Consider the following 20134-nt stretch of genomic DNA (forward strand, 5'->3'; position numbering starts at 1 on the left):
TAACAGTAGAAAACAATTTATTTCATAAAAACGTCAAGCAATAATTTTTTAAAAACATGAAGTAGAAACAATTTAGAAAAATGAGAGATTTTCCCCCAGAAGATAGATACACAGAGGTTAAAATCAGTCACCATATTCATAACTAAGTACTCTGAGGTAATTCTGTTTTACAAAAACATCTTCACACAAAAAAGAAAAATTGAGTAATACCCCAAAACAAAGGGGCATATGAACATAAATAGGTGAAAATAGGGATATATCTTTTCAATTTGTCATCAATTCAGTAAACAAAATTTCTCCTCTAAAGAAGAGTAAAAATTATTCTTTTATATCAAAATCCACTCTAGAATACTGAATACTGAAAATTACAAGTGGGAGAGTAAGAGAGAATCAGAAATTAATTGGAAATAATAAATGGCCTTTGGACAGGGGCCTCAAAATATAGAAAATAATCACATCTATATTCTCATCATCACAAGACTGTGCTTAAATTATAAAAATAAATCAATTTTCTTTATCTAAATTTCAAATAAATAAAACATGATAAAAATATACAAAATCAAATTAATATTGACACCTTAGACTTAAAAATAAATACTGTGTTCAATACTGTATGGTGATAGAACTTTATGTTTAACAAGATTATACTCCCCCCACAAAAAAAAAAAACCCACAAAAAACAAAAAACTGGAACTCTGAACAGAGCACATTTGTATCATTTCATACCCTTGGGATAAAAGTTATCTCCATAGCCTAAACAGGCACTGATTTTACAGCTTGTCCAAATTACAAGTGATAGAAAAATAGAGATCATTAGACAAGTATGAAAAAAGCAAGGAAAACAGTGTTTCATCTTGTTTGAAAATCACCCAATATGTGACAAAGGCTTTCATGTTCTCCTGATGGAAGATCAATGATGTAAAATAAATTAAGGAAGATATATTTAACACAATATGGAATCACATAAAACGTTTATGACATTATTATTTAATATTGTATAATTTGGTTTACAAGACTGCTAAAAAATTATATAAACAATTTTATGGCATTCTATGGATAATAATGTACTTAAACAATAAGGTTTATATATCTTAGCCTAACACCTTCAAATAATTTTTTAAAAAGATAATCTATTTTTAAAATAAACTACAATATGAAAAAAGGGATACTTCCCCATTTTTAAATATAATACTTTGTCCTAGATCTTTAAAAAGAGTTCTAGTTGGGGTGACAGGAACCAGAAGGGATAACCAGTATTCCTAGATGTGTTCTAGGAAGCATGCACCCTGTTCCTAGGGCAACAAATCAAGTTCCTTTTTTCTCCCTTTCTCATTCCACAAACTGTCCTTTTTCATCACCTTCATTATTTCACTTTTTGCTTAAAATTACTTACTGTGAATTGTTTTCTCTCTGTTGTAGAATCAGATCTTTGAAATATGCACATGGAAAATACAAGACACTGAGTTTTAATTTCTACAAGTACATAAATAAAAAGTACTCAAAATAGCATGATCAAATGTGACAATACACAAAACAAAAAGGATATTAATTTTTCTGAATTTAGATGATAAAGTAGTTTACTCAAAGAAGGATAGCGGTTTAGTGAGGGCACACATCCCAGGAGAATCAGTTTATGTTTGGCTCTCGTTACAGCAACATTAAGACGTCGCCAATCTTTCAGGAGTTCACCAAGCTGAAAGAAATATAATTTTCGATTATTTGAGTTTTCTTGTATATTTGAGTTTGTTCTGGCAAAGAACACAGTTTGTCTTGAACTATTTTATTACTTTTAAAAACATACATTGCAGAAAAAGATTCAACACATTTAAAAATCTAGACAGCTGGAAAAACTTGACCACAATGCCAACTTCAAATATTTTATCTTGGGTTGATATCCTAGCCATAATTTAAAATTGATAAATACATACAATAAAAATTAAAAAGTGGAGCTATCTCGTCATTATAGTATTGTTTGTAACAGTTATAAAAAGAGAAGACTGGGGGAATGGTTAAATACACCATGACACATATATACAATGGAAAACTACGCAACTCTAAGAACAGATCTTCAAGCTATTTTATTAAGTGGAAAAAGCAAAGTTCAGAATAGTATGTATGTTACCTTTTGTGTAAGAAGGAGGGAACTATGAATACTGATTCCTATCTGCTTGCATATGCATAGGAAACTCTAATAAAAGTTTATCCAAAAAAACCAAATATGTGATTTTATCTATGAGGGTAAGAATTGAGTAGAAGAGGAACAGTGTAGAAGGGAGACTTTTTACTACGTATATTTTAAAAAACATATCACATAGTCAAGAAAAATGAATCAAGGAGAGGTAAAAGTGCAAAAAACAAAATAAAACCTGAAATTGTCTATAAATCTGAAAGTATATCTAAGGAAAACTTTATGTTTAAAATGCCCCAAATGCAATAGCCAAGAGGTGGAAACAATCCAAATTCTGTTGATGAGTGAATGTATAAATAAAATATTCAGCCTTTAAAACAAAGGAAATTCTGACGCATGCTACCACATGGATGAATCTTGAGGACATTATGCTAAGTGAAATAAACCAGTCACAAAACGACAAATACTGAATGATTCCACTTACATAAGGTACCTAGAGGAGTCAAATTCAAAGAGACAGAAAGCAGAATAGTGGTTACCAGGGGCTGGAGGGAGAAGGAATTAGGGATTTGTTATTCATGGGTATCGAATTTCAATTTTGCAAAATGAAAAAATTCTGCAGATCCGTTGCACAACAGTGTGAATATACTTAACAGTATTGACCTGTACACTTAAAAATAGTTAAGATGGTAAATTTTATGTTCTGTGTTTTCACCACAAGTTTTTTTAAAAAAGAGAGGGGAAAAAATGACCCAGACAAATCAGCAGAAAATACAATTGACTCACAGTTCCATCTTTATTACTTCTAACAAAAGATACTAGAATGATACTTTTGTCTCTTCCTTGGTATTTGTCTACTGTATTAACTTCAACCATCCCAACAGAAGAATGTGCCAATAAGTCATTGATGATCTTTAATTGCTGCCTGTATGGTGCAATGATACCAATATCAGAGGGATTACATCCAGCCTAAACAGAAAAGGATACAATTTAAAATGAAAAATCCTGAGTTTTGTTATTTAAGCTTTACTAAATTTATTAAATTAAATGTTTACTACATAATGCACACGATTTAATAGATATTCCTATCGGCAAGAAGTAAATATAATTATTGAATTTGCTCTAAAGCTACATCCATATTGCCTGAGATGAAATAAATTCCTCAGACATTGCTCCCTTGATTTTTAGAGGTTGGCCGTAGTATAATGGTTTTCATGCCACTAGAACAGTGCTGCCATACAAAAAAAAGTATAAAGGAATACATTTCATTTTCTGTTATCCCTTACAATGAAGTTCCCAATCCCCAACCATACTGACTACAGTATATACTGACACAATCAGAATTATCTGATGTTACAAAAAGTTACCCTACATGGAAATCCAAAATGCCATTATAAAAAATTACATGTCTCAGATAAATTTTCTCAAAGAAACAAAAACAATCTTAATAAACAAAGATTAATGCTAATCTTAATTTCCTTGCATTCTAACATTCTGTTACGCTGCACTAATATTAATTCTATTACCCTACTAATATTAATTAGCCCTCAAAATTAAATTCTAAATTACCTTAATAAAAATTGAGGTCAGGAAAACTGTAAGTTTAGCTTCTATTATATTGGTCACACCACCTTTTTCAACTTGTTCTGGTGCTGGAACCTAAACAGAAAAATATACATCCTGCTTATAAAACAATTTCTGAAGTTAAGAGTACTATCAGTACACAGGTAGCCATCGAGACTGTACTACTGATTGAGGGGACAGAAGAAAAATATCTTCGTCTTAACAGGTGAAGGTAAACAAATTAACAAAACTGAATGAGATTCTTTACCTTCAGAAAGCCACCCAGAGGCAACCACCTTAAACATGCTATATGATTCAGACTAAAATCTCTCTATGAAAGCCGACCACATATTGGGTTCACATGGTTTACTTATCTCCCATTTAAAGGGACCAAGGGCCAGAAAAGATAAGTAACTTACCCAAGGCCTCACAATAAATCATGGCACTAGGAAATCGCACTTAGATCTGGCTCTAATATCTGAGTTCTTTCTATGTCTTTGTTGCCTTTTATACAAATAATGGAACAGATGAAAGTTCCCCAGGTTCTACCATACCTGGTAAAACTCTCCAAGGACTATTCTGCTCCTACATCATCCCTAAGTAATCTTGATTTCCCCCCCTCCTTTCTTCCACCTACCCCACCCCCCCCACACACACACACACTCCAGTTTCTCAGTCTGGTTGTGTAGAACACAGCTCCCTGGCCCAGACTGGTATTATGAGCCTTGCATTACCCCCCTCCCCCCCACCCCACTCCCCTCCACCGGCTGAGGCAATGATTATTTTTAATACAACTTATTTGGAATTCTGATGCTAAGAAAGAGGAAACCTGAAGTAGCAAAAATAAAGAATCTAAGTGGTCACTGGTGAGGTAAATAATTGTAAATTATAACTAATAAATTGAAATTGTGGTTTATAAAAGCAGTCATTTGTGAGATCAGTTTACCTCAATAAATTTGCCAGAGGCTGCCTGTCCCTAGGTGTTAATTCTTGAACCTGAAATGCTTAGGGCAATGCATAAAAAAACGAAAATTCCATCAGGGTGCTTATGGTGAGGCCCTATTTTTAACAAGCAGCTGATTCCAACCATCTTAATAACAAAAGATACAATTATTTCAGAGTAATATGCATATATATATAATTGACCACTATATTTTTATTTGAATTTCTGTGAAGACTGCCAAATCAATGCTAAGAAGCACTATATAAAAGAAACTGTACGAATATAGCGTCGAACTTTTGTTCTTAGTTCCTAGAAATAACAGTCAAGTCATTTAAAGTCCTAGTGAAGATTTTTGTTTAATGACAAGTTTCTAAAGACGTCTTCATATACATATGTGGGGCAGAAGGTATGTGGGACATCTCTGTATTTTCAGTTCAATTTTGCTGTGATCCTAAATAAAACTGCTCTAGAAAATAAGGTCTTTTTTTTTTTTAAGGTCTTTAAAAGAATATCAATTTATCGTATCTTCTGTCCATTTGTAAACCCAAGCCCTTTGACAGTATCAGTGCCAGTTTCTTTTCTAGGAAATGTAATTATACACTTGAGTTCACTTTCTAGCTTTACTTTCAAAGTCAATTTTGACATCTGTCAATCCCCAGAATAAACCTCCTCCCAAAGATACTGGGTGTACCACCAACGCCCCCCCCCAAAAAAAAAGATTCTTTTGTGTCTCAGCTAAGTACAAGACGAACACTAATTTTAATTCATTAGCTCTAATGAAGCATTTGCTACTGAAAACTGAGAAATTTAAATAATAAAAGGAGAAAAACTAAAGAAAATGTTGGTGTTTTTTTTTTTTACCTTGTCTGTATTAAGAAAACAAACAGGATTGTTTGGTTCAAATACTCCAACCAGCCAAGGATTTTCAGAATAATCAGCATAAAATTCCAATTCCAGCTTTACATCTTTAAAGTTAGGTAGGTTTATCACTGCATTGGCCACTTTGTCTGATCCACACTCCAACTTTCCTTCATATGTCAGTTTATTACTTAAGGACATAATTTTGCTAAGGGAATTACAAAAATAACTTTAGTTTTGGTAGATGAAAACAAACATGAAAATCTCTCATAGCTGACACTGTTACAAATACCTGTTCATTCTGTACTGCACAGTTAATTGTACAACAGCGTTTTTATTCCGCTCCAGCCTCTTGAATAAGCTTTCACTCATGCCAAGAGTTCTGTCAACACAAATTCAGGCTTATCAGTGTACTGTAACTGTCCCTTAAAAAGAATCTGGTTTAAAATGAAAACTTCAATGTCTGGTTTAAAATGAAAACTTACCTTGCTTCACGGTTTAGCACCAGGGGAGGAAGCTGCTGATGATCCCCCACCAACACAAATCTCCGTGAGAAAAACAATGGCCCTAGGCAAACTGGTTGGCTAATTTGAGAGGCTTCATCCACAATACAAAAATCAAACACTTTACGAGAAAATATTGGATGGTTTATTCCCATACATGTTGTTGCCACTACAAGCTAAAAACAAATAAAACAGACCAGTTATTTAGTATGTCCAAGAAATATAATTTGTTTTTCCCATTTTTAAAGTTAAAAGATCCAAAAAAAGCTTTTTGTCCCCAATAACAGGAATCCCCCAATATTATTTAATTCTGAAACATTTATAGCATGCAAAAAAAATTAATGTTTTTACTACAAATTGAAAAAAGTCAAGTAAATCTTCCAAGTACTATAACAATGCTCAAATTTGGATATTTCCAAATAGAAATCTGAAACACTCACGAGGCAGCACGTTGGGGTTTTTTCAAAATGTCAACCAGGACTTTTCCTTACTTCTCCCATAGAGTACAACTAAAATCCCTGGGCATTACATATAAAACAAACATGAGAAATCTGAAAGGTGGAGAACAGGTTGACAAGCTAGGAATCTTGGGACCAGAGGAATATCCCAGTAGTTTGTTCCGTAAGTTTTCTTTTTGCCTCATATATCCCAGATATGGAAGCTAGCAAGCCAAAAACACCAATGCGTACAGACCAAAAAAAAGCTCCAACAAAAAAACCCAACAGAACAGGAAAGGGAAAGCCTAGTAGACAGAAAACTTACATAAGAACCACTCTACTCTAGCCAAACACCACGGAAAACACAGAGCCCTCACCCCTATCCCCAGCAGAGGCCATATGGGGAGCCCAGATTTCTGCTGTCCTGAGGCCATAATAAGGCTCCCCAATACCTTACCAGAGTATAGTTTAGAGAAGGGCAAGGAGGGAGCCAGGACTTTCACCCCTGCAGACTGGTAATAAGCCCCCACCCGCAATGTCAGTGACGACTGCTTGAGGAGCTTAGATTTCTTTCACTGTCCAGCAGTAAGGAGGGGCACCCACCATAAGTGCTAAGAGGCAGGGTGGGGAACCTGGACTCAAGTCCCACCTGGCACTAATGAGGTGGCATACCCTCCGGCCCTACCAAAGTAGTGTCAGAGGAAGCCAGCTAAAACAGAAGTTTTAAATAACACAAAAATGCTGAGGTTTCATCCAAAATCACTCGTTATACACAGAACCAGGAAAATCTCAAACTAACTGAAAAAAGACGAATCAACAGATGCCAACACCAAGATGACAGTGATGTTAGAATTATATGACCAAGATTTTGAAGCAGCATGATAAAAATATTTCAGTGAGCAATTATGAATACATCTGAATCAAATGAAAATATAGAAAGTCTCAACAAAATAGAAAGTTTCGGCAAAGAAAAAGATAAAAGTAGAACCAAATAGAAATTTTAGAACTGAAAATATAATAACTGAAATTTAGTAAAATCACAGAATAAGCTCAACAGCAGGGGACAAAGGAAAGAATCAGTGAACAGAGCCACAGAAAAATAGAAATTATTGATGGGCTTGGAGAACAAGAAATAATTGGTGGGCTTGAATGAAGGGATTAAGAAGTAAAAAATTGGCAGTTACAAAATAGTCATGGGGATGTAAAGTGCAGCATAGGGAATACAGTCAATAATGTTGTAATAACTGTGTACGGTGCCAGGTGAGAACCAGACTCATCAGGGATCATGGCATAAATTGCATAATTGTCTAATCACTATGTTGTACACCTGAAACTAATAGACTATTGAATGTCAACTATAATTGAAAAATTTTTTTTTTAAGTTTTAAGAAAAATAGAAATTATAGTCTGAGAAACGGAGAGAAAATACTGGGGGGAAAAAATAAACAAGTCTCACAGACCTGTGGCACAGAACAAAAACTCTAGAGGGTGGTTTACCTGGAGCGGGCCAGAAGCTCCAGGAGCCTTTCCAGGACCTTTCCCTATTGCATCTCTTCCATTTGGCTGTTCCTGAATTGCATCCTATACAATATATCCAGTAATAGTAAGTAAAGCACTTTCTTGAGTTCTGTGAGCCATTCTAGTAAATTACTGAACTTAAGGAGGAGGTCATGGTAATCTGATTTATAGCTGGTTGTTCAGACAAAGCACAGGAAGCCCAGACTTACAGATGAGAACTGAAGTAGAGGGCAGTCTTGTGGGACTTCGCCCTTAAATCCCTTCATCTGTGGAGTCTGCACTAACTCCAGATTCTTAGTGTCAGAAGTGTTGTGAGTAGAGAGAAACGGAGTTTTCCTTTACTAGATTATTTTAAACTAGAAGGTAAGAATCCCTCAATAATAAACCAAACACCTCATTTCAGTTCAGAAACAAACCAAATAAATTAGTAAACCGGTCCTGTGGTTTATATGAATTAATCACATGCAAATTTAGTCAATGCAACTGAACTTTCCAGAGTACTGTTTCTACCCTCATTCTGGCCACAGAAATTACTGTCAGCATTATTATACCATACTTATACTTACTTGACTATTGTAGAGTTCTTCTAAAAGAGCTAAAGATTTAATGGACTTTGATCTGCAAATTTCCGCCTCTGTAAATTTCTGGATATCTGGATGTACCTTCTGAGTCTGACCCAAGCGCAAAAATCCTATTTTAAATTTCGCTAACTTCAAAAGAATGTTGTCAACAGCAGAGTGTGTATAACTGGTCAACAAAACACTAAAACCACAGGCATAGAGAATTCTTACCTAATAATGAATAAGAAAAAGGTAAACAGCATTACTTTTTATTCCAGATAATTTTTAACATGCTTATATTTTTCAAACAGAATTAGAAAATTTAATAGGAAGCATATCTAAGAGCTGAGCCAAGTAATTTTTTTTAATTCATAAAGCCAAAATATTTTATGAAAATGACATGGCATTATTATCATGTTATTTATGATGTTAATAGTATATTATTAGTGATAATAAAATTGAATAATATGAACTTTGAATAGTGCCTGCCACACGGTATCAATAAATAAATATTTGCTGTCCTCATTATGATTAGTCTAAGACTGCTCAGAAATTTACTAATATGAAAAACAATACAAGAACAATCTATTTTAACCATCTCTATATAATTGATCATTTTTTAAAGAGAAGGAAAACATACAATGATACACGTACGACCAACAGAAAGAGGTCTTACACAATCCTAGATACAAGAAATCTACAACATGATGACAACTATTTGTGATTCAGCTTTTCTATTTTTCATGTCATTCTAAAAAGTTAATTTGAAATAACAGCACTTTAATTGAAAATTCAGTCGTTTTGATAACAAACATCACATTCTATGAACTAAGGAGAAGCTGATTTAAATATTTAGTTTCTAAGCAAAAGAAGAGGAACCTTACAAGAGTGCATATTGTAGTTGTTTTTCCTGTTCCAGGCATACCAACGATGAGTGTGTAGTCTTTTGAAAGAAGTACTTTTTTCATTGCTTGCCTTTGAGGCTTATTCAAACCTACATTTAAATTTTAAAATAACAGGAAAAAGAGTGTTGAATTTCAGAGCAAGTTAACTATCTTATAAGAAAAGCAGCCTCTGTTCAAGTCTGTTCTTCAATACATCTTTTCAAAGAAAGAAAATATGGTGATGTTTTAAGGACTTACGGAAACTACTTCCAAAGACTTTGTCTAAAAACTATAACTCCATATAAATTATTAAAACACTAGACTATAATGTAGATTAAATTATAAATAGAACCAAGAAAAAGTAATGGAAGCAGACATGCTGATTATAGCATACCTTTTAGAATGCAGGCAACTGTATCCTTTGCATCATGTGGAAGAACAGAACTGAGGTAGGATATAAACTGAGGTTCACGAAAGTCAATGATTAAATCTCGAAGTTTTTGGCTGAAAAGAAAGAAAATGCTTTTAGTAATATTCTTAGGAAAGTGGCGTAAAATTCAAAATTCAGATTCATTCACTGTTACACACCTGATATTAGTATTTTGCATCAATTTAGAAAGATTTCCTAATGGAGTATCTGTATCACAATTTTTTTCTTCCTGGTCCAATCTGAACAAAGTTGATTCTGGGAGTACTGACAAGTTCCTAAAATAGTAAAACAGAGGCACATGAAGGTTTGTTATTTAACACAGTCAGTAGGTCTATACAAGAAATATGTTGCTGCCTGCTAAGAGTATATGGGCCAAAATAGCTATTAAAATGGCTACCAGCCCAATTTATACTTGCCAATCAATCAAAGATAGCATGAGACGCTGGACTGGTGGGAAAAGGGAGAAGGGGAGGACACAAGGCACCAAGGTCAAAGAAGTTAATATGCAGGAACCTACATTTGCTGTCAATTCACTTGGCCTTGAAATCGAACTTGGGCTCACAACCCCAGAAGCATCCTGGGCACATGGCTCCGCCCTCCTCCAACTTGGAGTACAGGTCTCTTTCCTGAAACCTTCTACCTACTCCTCCAACAGCACCTAAAGCCCTGGAGATCCTTAGGGTCTCTTCCTTGAACCTCTGATCTGCTCTTTATTATTTTCCCTTTGGTCCTATGCTTTCTTGTAGCTCTAAATCCCAAGTCTACATCTTCATGCCTGACCTTACATTCCTCTCCTATGGTACCTGGTTCCCCACCCAAGCTTCAGGTTTGGATAGACAGCAGGCAGCAAGATCTTTCCAAAGGTTAAAACCTGGGTTATGAAAGCTCAATATATTCGAAACTGAACAACTCTTAGTCCGTGCAGGACCTGATCCTCCTTCTGTGGTCCTGACCTCAGTTAACAGTACTTGCATCTACATGCTGCCTTCATCCTTCCCTCTCCCTCACCCTCTTTCCAACCTGCATATCCAATTAGCATCTAAATGCCAGCTAATTTTACTGTCTACATACTTCTCTCTGTCAAACCTACCCTGCCCTCAATCACCTCTAGCCTGGGCCACTACAACAGTTTCCTGGTTTCTCTGCTTTCAGTTTTGCCTCCATTAACTCTACTCTCCACAGAGCAAGTCTGATTATTATCATTTCCTGCTTATAATTCTTCAATACATTTGAATAAATGAAGTCAAAACTTCTTCACATGGTATATAAGACCTACTATAACCTGATCTCTCCAATCACTCCCTTCTTTATCTTTTACATTCCGGAAACAATTACCTGCACTTTCCTGCATACTCCACTTCATACTATATCACACTATCACACATTTATGTACCATTTCCCTCTGTCTGGTACACTCGTCTAACGTTGCTGCACCAGACTAACTTATTAATCCACAGGACGAAAATTAAGAATGACCTCTTTCGAAAAGCCTTCCCTAAGCCTCCTAAAATTGGGTTAAAAGCCTCTCCTTGGTGCTACCATCAATTCAAACATTTGTCATATTAGACTGAAAATATGTTTACATATTTGTCTACCCACAAGGATTTGCAACACACCTCATACATGATAGTCACTAAATAAATACTGCAAGGGACTGAGAGATTCCTAATAGACAACACAAACAGTGTGGCTCATACTCCCATATCATGAAACATAAACTAGGGTTGGTTACGGCTTAACTAGGATTACTGATTGGTAGTGAACAAGCCTGGACATTTCCACTGCAGTTACCCAGAAGTCACTGCATCCCAGTTGCTGATTTCCATCCATTGAAAAATAACGATACATGTCTGCACTTAAATGCAAGGCAGGCTGGGAATACAGGAAGAGGGGAATACGGATATTGGTGAATGTGGATTTTGGTCTCTAGCACAAAATTTCATATCAACTATTCTACTATTTACTTACAATTTTTCTTTAAATCAACCCACTTTGTTTTAACTGAGATAAATATACTTTATAGTGCAACTATAAATGGAAAAAAATATTTTCTTTTAAAAAAAGGAGAACAAAATGTTGAGTACCCAGAGTACCAAGGAGAAATAGCTTTATAGTTAACACACATCTATCCTGTCTGCGTACATGTGGTTGTGAGAATTAGATAAGACTATGTCCACAGCACTATGGAATGTGATGTACTAAAAAGTTTAGCAGTTTGGAAGGTCTTCAAAATGTTAAATACAAAATTAGTACCTGATCCAGCAACCCCACTGAGATATCGACCAAGGCAAATAAAAATGTTTACATAAATACTTGTAGGTGAGTATTTATAGCAAATACTAGCCGTAACATCCCAAAACTGGAAACAACTCAAATATCCATCAGCTGGTGAATAGATTAACAAAATGTGGTCTAGCCACATAGGACAATGTTATTTAGCCATAAAAAGAAGTGAGGGAATGATAAACGCTGAAACGTGGATGAACCTCATAAACATTATGCTAAGTAAAAGAAGCCAGACAAAAATAAAAGTCACATATTATATGGTTCTATTTATATGAAATATCAAGCATAGATATTTAAATCCATAGGGACAGAAAGATTGGTTGTTGTCAGGTGTTGGGGTAGGGAGTGAGCACTTAATGGGTATGTTTCCTTTTAGGATGATGAAAGTGTCTTAGAATTAAATAGAGGTGATGGTTGCATAATACTGTGACTATACTAAATACCACTGAACTGTGTGTTTTAAAATGGTTAATGGTCACTTTATGTTATGTGAATTTTACCTTGATTTTTAAAAAGAAACAAAGTACTGATACCACATGAAAATGAACCTCAAAAACAGTAAGCTAGGTAAAAAAAAGCCAGTCACAAAAAAATCACATACTGTGATCCCATTTATATAAAACATTCAGAACAGGTAAATCTATAGAGACAGAAAGGAAACTGGTGGTTGTCTAGGGCAGGGGGAGTGACTGCTAAAGGGTACAGGACTTCTTTTTGGGGTGAGGAAAACATTCTAAAATTGATTTTAGTGATGGTTGTATACTCTGTGAATATACTAAATACCACTGAATTTGTACACTTTAGATGGAATGAACTGTATGGAATGTGATTTACATCAATTACGTGCCCCCCCCAAAAGGAGTATTTAATTACCTATCTAATAAACAGGTTACCGTTGTCATGTTAATCTCCTTCACATAGCCCCTAGACAAAGCAAGTAGTGTTCTCTCTTCTCCACTTAAAATAATTCTGTCACCTGCCATTAGATTTGTGATAGGCATGGCACCATTTTTATGCTGGAAAATATGTAAATATTGTCCATCACAAACTGTCTTTACATGTTCTGTTCTAATCAGGTTTCCAATGCAGTTGCCACTCTGCTCCCTATGAAAGAGAAAGAGAGAGAAATCTTCCATTCACATCACATACATAAATATTATATTTGCAGTTTTCCACAATTTATCTGTTCATCTGATCCCTGGAAACTCTAATGCTAATTTTGAGTCTCATTTTCACATTTTCCACAGTCCACACTATAGTTTTAGAAATGCTAAGGAAACACTTTATTAGCTTTAAAATAATCTCTCACCAATAGACCTCTAGATACGTGCAAAGGAGCACCTCCCTTGTTGCCCCCACAGGTTGGGATCTCTGAACAATGTGTGTGTCAACATTTTGATGCTTGAAGGGCATCCCCATCTCCTGGGCATAACATAACATTACAGAACATACTGTAATAACCTGTTCCTGAACCTGATGTGAAGAAAATAGTAACCTACGAGTATTTCTTCAGTGTTTACACGAGGATTTATAATTATTGTTATTAAAATAATGGCAAGCAAAATGATATTTCCATGCTTCTAAGAAGTAAGTATTAAACATTTACAATCTCTCAAGCACTACAATTAAAACACTATACAACATCAGAAGCTTGTTGATATGTACATTTAACATATTCACTGTACTATAGTAATCTATCAATAACTATTTAAACTTTCTCCACTGTAATGTTTCCTGTGTTAAGTCTAGTATTAAGAAAATAACAATCCAGATATTTCTAGTCACATTATTACCAATATTCATTCTGGAAAGAAATAAATGGATGAAAAGCAACTAAATATTACATAAAGAAAAACACCATGCTAAGATATACAACATTGCAACTTTATAAATAACTTGTAAAAAAGTGGATCTCACAAAATATAAGATTGATGAACTAGAAAATTTGAATCTGCATCAAATATATTATTTAAATTAATGTAAATACATTTATTTTTTTTTTTTTTAAAGAAAGGCATAGCTCACAGTGGCCCATGTGGATATTGAACCAGCAGCCTTGGTGTTATCAACACCATGCTCTGACCAACTGAGCTAACCGGGCACCCCAATATATTTAATTTTTAAAAAAAACATTAATTATTATATGTCACATTAGGCATGCTTCTTGAAAGGAGTGTGTCAACTTTTTTTCCTCAGATGCCTATGAGAGAATGATAACATATTTCCTCTACATATTGTGTAAAAATAAATGGAAACTAAAAAAAGTTACTAAAAATATAACATTTTTTTAAATAAAATCTTTTGGGGTGATACTGTAAACTTTTAAATACTAATATTTAGTTACAGAAGTAAAACTTCATTAATTTACACTCTACTAATATGCTAAAATTCACCTTATACTGTACGCAAGTTTATACTCTTTTCACTGATAAAAAAGGATTTACTAATAATTTTTAAAATAAAATTTCTTGAGGCATATTTATCCTACTGAAAATAGCTAACAATGGTGCTCTACTTAGAAACAATTCATTGATAGCCATCTGGAGTTAGCACAAATATACAGAATTGAATATCTTTAATATGCTACATAACCTATGTTTGTTATGAATTCCAAATGACATCCCATCAACTAATCCAAATTATTGAAATTTTACTGTATTAAATGGACCACTTACATTTCTGAAGAAGGCATTAAGCATATATTTTGGTGATTCTTTTTATTATCCTTAGATTGTGACTCCAGGGTTAACATTAGACACCAAAGGCTGAAATACTCTAAGTGTGTAAGCTTTAGATGCTGGGTTCCTTCTTTTATTTGGGGCAGCATGCCAATTGGGACTGAATCGTCATCCATCTTTTGTTCAACTGCTCTGAAAATAAAGCTCCACGTCAGAGATGTGTATAAAACATTTCACTGGCTGGTTATGAAATGAGGTATTTCGAAAATAAGTACATATATATGATGATCATCATAACTTAAAACTATAGCCCCTAATTTTCTTGAAAAGTCATTCTAACATTTCACAAATCAAGTGCTCTTTACAAAACAAAATGCATATGTAACTCATTCCTGCATTATTTTGCCTTCAATGACTATCCCCCTAACAACTAAAGTTTGGTATAGTCTTCTTTCCTATAAGCAGCTATTTTGGGTTTTCGTACAACCACATTTCTCAAAATCACAATGTTTGTACATCTAGCTCTGTGCCATAAGAAAGTCAACATACAAACAAGGAGAATCATGTGGAGTATCAATTTCACTTAATACTAATTTTTACATTTTCATATAGAAACAAATATGTCATAGGAGCGCCTACAAAACATTGAAAATATAAGATTTCAAAGAAAATGTACTATAGGCCCAGACTTCCCATGGTTAACTGTCCTCTGCCATTAAGAGAGCCTTTGATACAAGTTTTAAAAGTCCTTTAAGTGAATTTTCAGGCTGAATTAGAATTTTGGTTCTGAGTTGACCTTGTTTCCTACTCTGTATTTACATCTAACTACTTTTTTTTGGGGGGGAGGAGGGCAGGATATTGGGGAACAATGTGTTTTTCCAGGACCCATCAGCTGCAAGTCAAGTCGTTGTCTTTCAATCTAGTTGTGGAGGGCGCAGCTCACAGTGGCCCATGTGGGCATCATACCGGCAACCTTGTTGTTCAGAGCTCGTGCTCTAACCAACTGAGCCATCCGGGCACCCCCTACATCTAACTACTTTTTTGTGTCCTTCAAAACTTTCACTGGCCTATGATGGTATAAATACATATGACTGTTCATAAGAAAAGTCCACTGGATCATACCAAACTGCATATCTGGCAGAACCAATTCCGTTTTTAACTACAAAAGGCCTGAAATTACAATAGCAACTAAGAAAAATGGAAGACTTCTTGAAATACCATTTAAGAAAAGTTGTGTTGTATTCAAAATGCCTATACTATTTACTATTTATATCGTTCCTAACCAGAGTCTGTAAGTCCTAAAATTATTTCATTTCTCCAGAAACTATGTGCAGCAAGATTAAAAAATCCACTTTTCGAAAAAGTTTAAAAAGCATTCTAGTATTCCCCAAGGAAATTCGCCAAGGCTTGTTATAAAATATGAACTGTGCTTTTGCTTTTTCCTAATCCCTTCATGTTAGAAATACTACACACAGAGAAAAATAACTAAAATGAAATTGTCAATGCCAGAGCAGTCAACAATGTTAAACCATTTTGAGTTGAGTGTATACTTAACTAGAATTAACATTTCTGGAAGACAGCATGTTTACCTGCTATAAAGAGCACAGTTGCCCACTTGTGAACAATATTTACAGGTTTGCTTTTCCTCAATTATTTGTGGCAAAGGAGCAAGCTTTGTCTTCTCATTTCCAGTGGCAGATTTGCTAATGCGGTGAAACAAAGAGAATGCCATCTGGTTTCTTAGCCTTAATAATTCTATGGGGGGGAAAAAAGGGTGAATGTTTTTTAAGAATTAAGTTTATGATATACATTTTCCATTGCATAAGTAAAACTTTCAGATTTAAAAACAAAAAAGTAAAGGACAATATTCATATTCCCTACTACACTATAATAGTCACTGTTAACATTTTGGTATATTTCCTTCCATTTTCCTTCACTTAATAAGTTCTTTCAACAACCATGTATCTAATAACTAGTAAATATTGTACAGTTGGTGTTTTATCAGCTGAGAATAATGCTAAGGATAAATATAGCTATCTAGAGTACAGGACAGGAAGTTTAAAACAAAGTTTTGTATAATAAAATGTTTAAAGGTTAATAATGTTTTCAAATCTATGGTATATTGTTAAAATTCTTTTTTAAAAATACCACAACTACAAATTAGAGCCTGTATTAGGCTTAAAGTGCAGTGAGCTACTGTCAGGTATAAATACAGGCATAACTCATTTTATTGTGCTTTGCTTTATTGCACTTCACAGACAGTGCATTTTTTACAAATTGAAGGTAAGACTCTCCACCAACAAAAAGATTATGACTTGCTGAAGGCTCACATGATGTCTAGCATTTTTTAGCAATAAAGTATTTTTAAATTAAATGTTTTTTTTAGATAAATGCTATTGCATACTTATAAACTATAGTATCATGTAAACATAACCTTTATATGCATTAAGAAACCAAAAAATTTGTGTGACTCGCTTTATTGCGATATTTGCTTTATTGTGGTGGTTTGGAACTGAACCTGCAGTACCTCCGAGGTCTGCCTCTACATATCAAAAGTTGAAGGAATGTGCCAAAAAGTATGTGCCAAAAGTTGAAGGAAAAAAACAAACAAATACACAAAATAACAAAACCCAGAGAAGTAAAATTGAAAAACAACAGCTCGACCTCTTTTGTCCAGATGTTTGGCAGGCACAGGGTACATGTGGCCAGTCTTGAGGTACAGGAGCAGCCCAGCTTCTGGATCAGCTCTTCTCTCTTGACTTAGCAGTGTGTACAGAACAAGCTGTGAAAATATCGCCCATTTTGTCAAATAAAACTTTAACTTTCTATCCTTCCATACATGTTTTGCAATCAACACATACTGTAATTTTAAAATCAAAAGGTCAACTAAGCTATTTCCATTTTGAAAATAACATGAGCAGAATTAGTAAAGCTAACACAATAAATTCAATGTCAAATATTTAATTTCCACAAAACATAGTTTATGCTTCTCAGTTTCACAGACAAAAAAGAAAGATTTCAAATTTTTCGTAGAAAGGAAATATTTGGGTTTCCAGTAAATTAACAAGGGAAATTAAACTGTTTTACATTTTTTTAAATGTTTGTTTTACATTTTGAAGTTTAGACACTATTTTTCCTGTTTAAAATAAGGGAACTAAACACTACAACGCATATTTTTGTCATAATTACTGTGACAACTAAATGAGACTAACTCAGAGTTTAATGTTTTTTCCAGGGCATGAAGCATCATTAACTACACTAGATTTATGTGCTCCTCAGAGAAAACATCTAAGACAGTTAGAAATAGATCCTGTAGTTCCTGAAAACACCTTAGCAGCAAGAGTAAGTCATTTAGCATATACAACCTAACAAGTTAATTTGTTTTCCAAGCGATCTCCAAGATTAAAATATTAAATGATTTAAGAACACCTAGTCTTTAGGTCATAAAATTACAAAACAACAAGATCAGTAATTATAATTAATATGCCTAAGAATGTCAAATTATAATTATATTCTAGTTTCCTAAGCTATATTTAAAATATAATGATTACTCTATAGAAGGCAAAAAGTATTATTTCCAGCATAAATATTATATCTACAAACTTATCAAGTTCACAAGGCAGGTTTACAAAAACAAAAATAAATTAAATCTCACTGATTTTTTTCTTTTGCTCCTACCAAAAATAGTGGTGCTTGTGCAATTAGCAAGTAATACAAATACAGAAGAAACTTCCAACATATAAATTTTGTAAAGAGAATACAATCCCAGATACCTCAAAGATCAAGGACATTTATAGAAATACTTAAGGTAACCTCAAATATCTACAAAGTAGAATGTGGAAAATTTCAGTCTTAGGAAATAACCCCACCAAAGTTTGGTATTTTAGCTTGATATATTAAATTCATCTATAAACACAAGATTCTTATGAAGGGCTGTTGCTTCAATTTGAGCCTATGAAACATGTTTTGGGAGGTCTTCTTACAAGCACCCTACTTGTGTTCCCTGATACAGCATAAATATTAAATAAAACTTTTTAAAATTAAAGTGAACTCATAAACGACAGGGTAGCAACTTGGGGCTGTGGACCAAACAAGTCATCCAAAATTAATGGTTCTTCCGTGTGAAGTATTTCCCTCAATGGGAACTGAGGCAGAAGGAAAGCTACATAGGACTCTGCTTCTGGGACTTATGAGAAGAGGAAAATATCTGAAGTGAAATTCACGGAATATGGGACAAAAAGAACTTGGGTTCAAATTTTACAGTATTATTGTAATTCAATTATATCACAAATTACATAGGTTTTCGTGAGCGGGTTTAGGAATCACAGTTCCATATATTTTTCCTTCAGAAAATGTATTTCAAATGATAAATCACTCACTTACAAATGAACGTTTGGAATATAATCCATTAATAAAATAAAGATTTTCCTTAATTGAAGTCATTTATAACATGAGCTTTTCTGTAATATCAAAGTGAAAAAGTCAAATCTTCTAAGAGAAGAAATCTGTCTTTCTTCATCTCCAATATCTATATAACTCAATGAATTACCATAATTATTTTTCAATGTCTCCTTGTTTCTTGCACAATGAGTACGCAACAAACTCCACTATTTCTGTTTGACCCTTGCTCTAATCAATTTCTTCTTTTTTTAATACATGAAATACTATTTTATTCTTAAAAGTTCTTCTTGCAGCTTCTCTTCTTACAAAGATAAAAGTTCCAACTGAACAAAATTAAATACAGTAACATTCTTTGCCTTAAAGGCACTACAAATTTAGAGCAGCAACCTTCGAAGAAGAAAGGTCTTTTAATCTAGACCACTTTGGATTTCAACATGCAAAGTGCTTTTATATTTCTCTTCCTTTTAGCATTCAAAAGTGATTTCAATCAAACTTTTCCTTTAAAAAAAACAAGTAAAACATTTTCAGTCTCATGTACACAGAACACATTTTTTCAAATCTTTGACTTTAAAAATAGCTTTTCTTGGGCCGGCCCCGTGGCTCAGGCAGTTATAGCTCCATGCTCCTAACTCTGAAGGCTGCTGGTTCTATTCCTACATGGGCCAGTGGGCTCTCAACCACAAGGGTGCTGTTCAACTACTCGAGTCCCACAAGGGATGGTGGGCTCTGCCCCCTGCAACTAAGATTGAACACGGCACCTTGAGCTGGGCTGCCTCCCGGATGGCTCAGTTGGTTGGAGAGCGGGCTCTCAACCACAAGGTTGCCAGTTCAATTCCTCAACTCCCGCAAGGGATGGTGGGCAACACCCCCTGCAACTAAGATTGAACACGTCACCTTGAGCTGAGCTGCCACTGAGCTCCCGGATGGCTCAGTTGGTTGGAATGC

At 34.4% G+C, this 20134-nt stretch overlaps 1 protein-coding gene across 1 annotated transcript in view; it reads right to left on the reverse strand.

Moving 5' to 3' along the window:
- Positions 1–20134, reverse strand: part of DNA2 (DNA replication helicase/nuclease 2) — a 37397-nt gene continuing 17263 nt past the window's right edge. The window contains 14 exon segments of the mRNA XM_074339522.1: positions 1–1693; positions 2915–3097; positions 3698–3787; positions 5496–5700; positions 5785–5874; positions 5978–6171; positions 8517–8736; positions 9390–9504; positions 9789–9898; positions 9983–10099; positions 12984–13214; positions 14786–14980; positions 16378–16543; positions 17453–17570. Of these exon segments, the coding sequence (XP_074195623.1) occupies positions 1499–1693; positions 2915–3097; positions 3698–3787; positions 5496–5700; positions 5785–5874; positions 5978–6171; positions 8517–8736; positions 9390–9504; positions 9789–9898; positions 9983–10099; positions 12984–13214; positions 14786–14980; positions 16378–16543; positions 17453–17570 (2229 nt within the window). The 3' untranslated portion in view covers positions 1–1498.

This window comes from Rhinolophus sinicus, linkage group LG07 (genome assembly GCF_036562045.2).
Source record: "Rhinolophus sinicus isolate RSC01 linkage group LG07, ASM3656204v1, whole genome shotgun sequence".
NCBI classification, from domain to species: domain Eukaryota; kingdom Metazoa; phylum Chordata; class Mammalia; order Chiroptera; family Rhinolophidae; genus Rhinolophus; species Rhinolophus sinicus.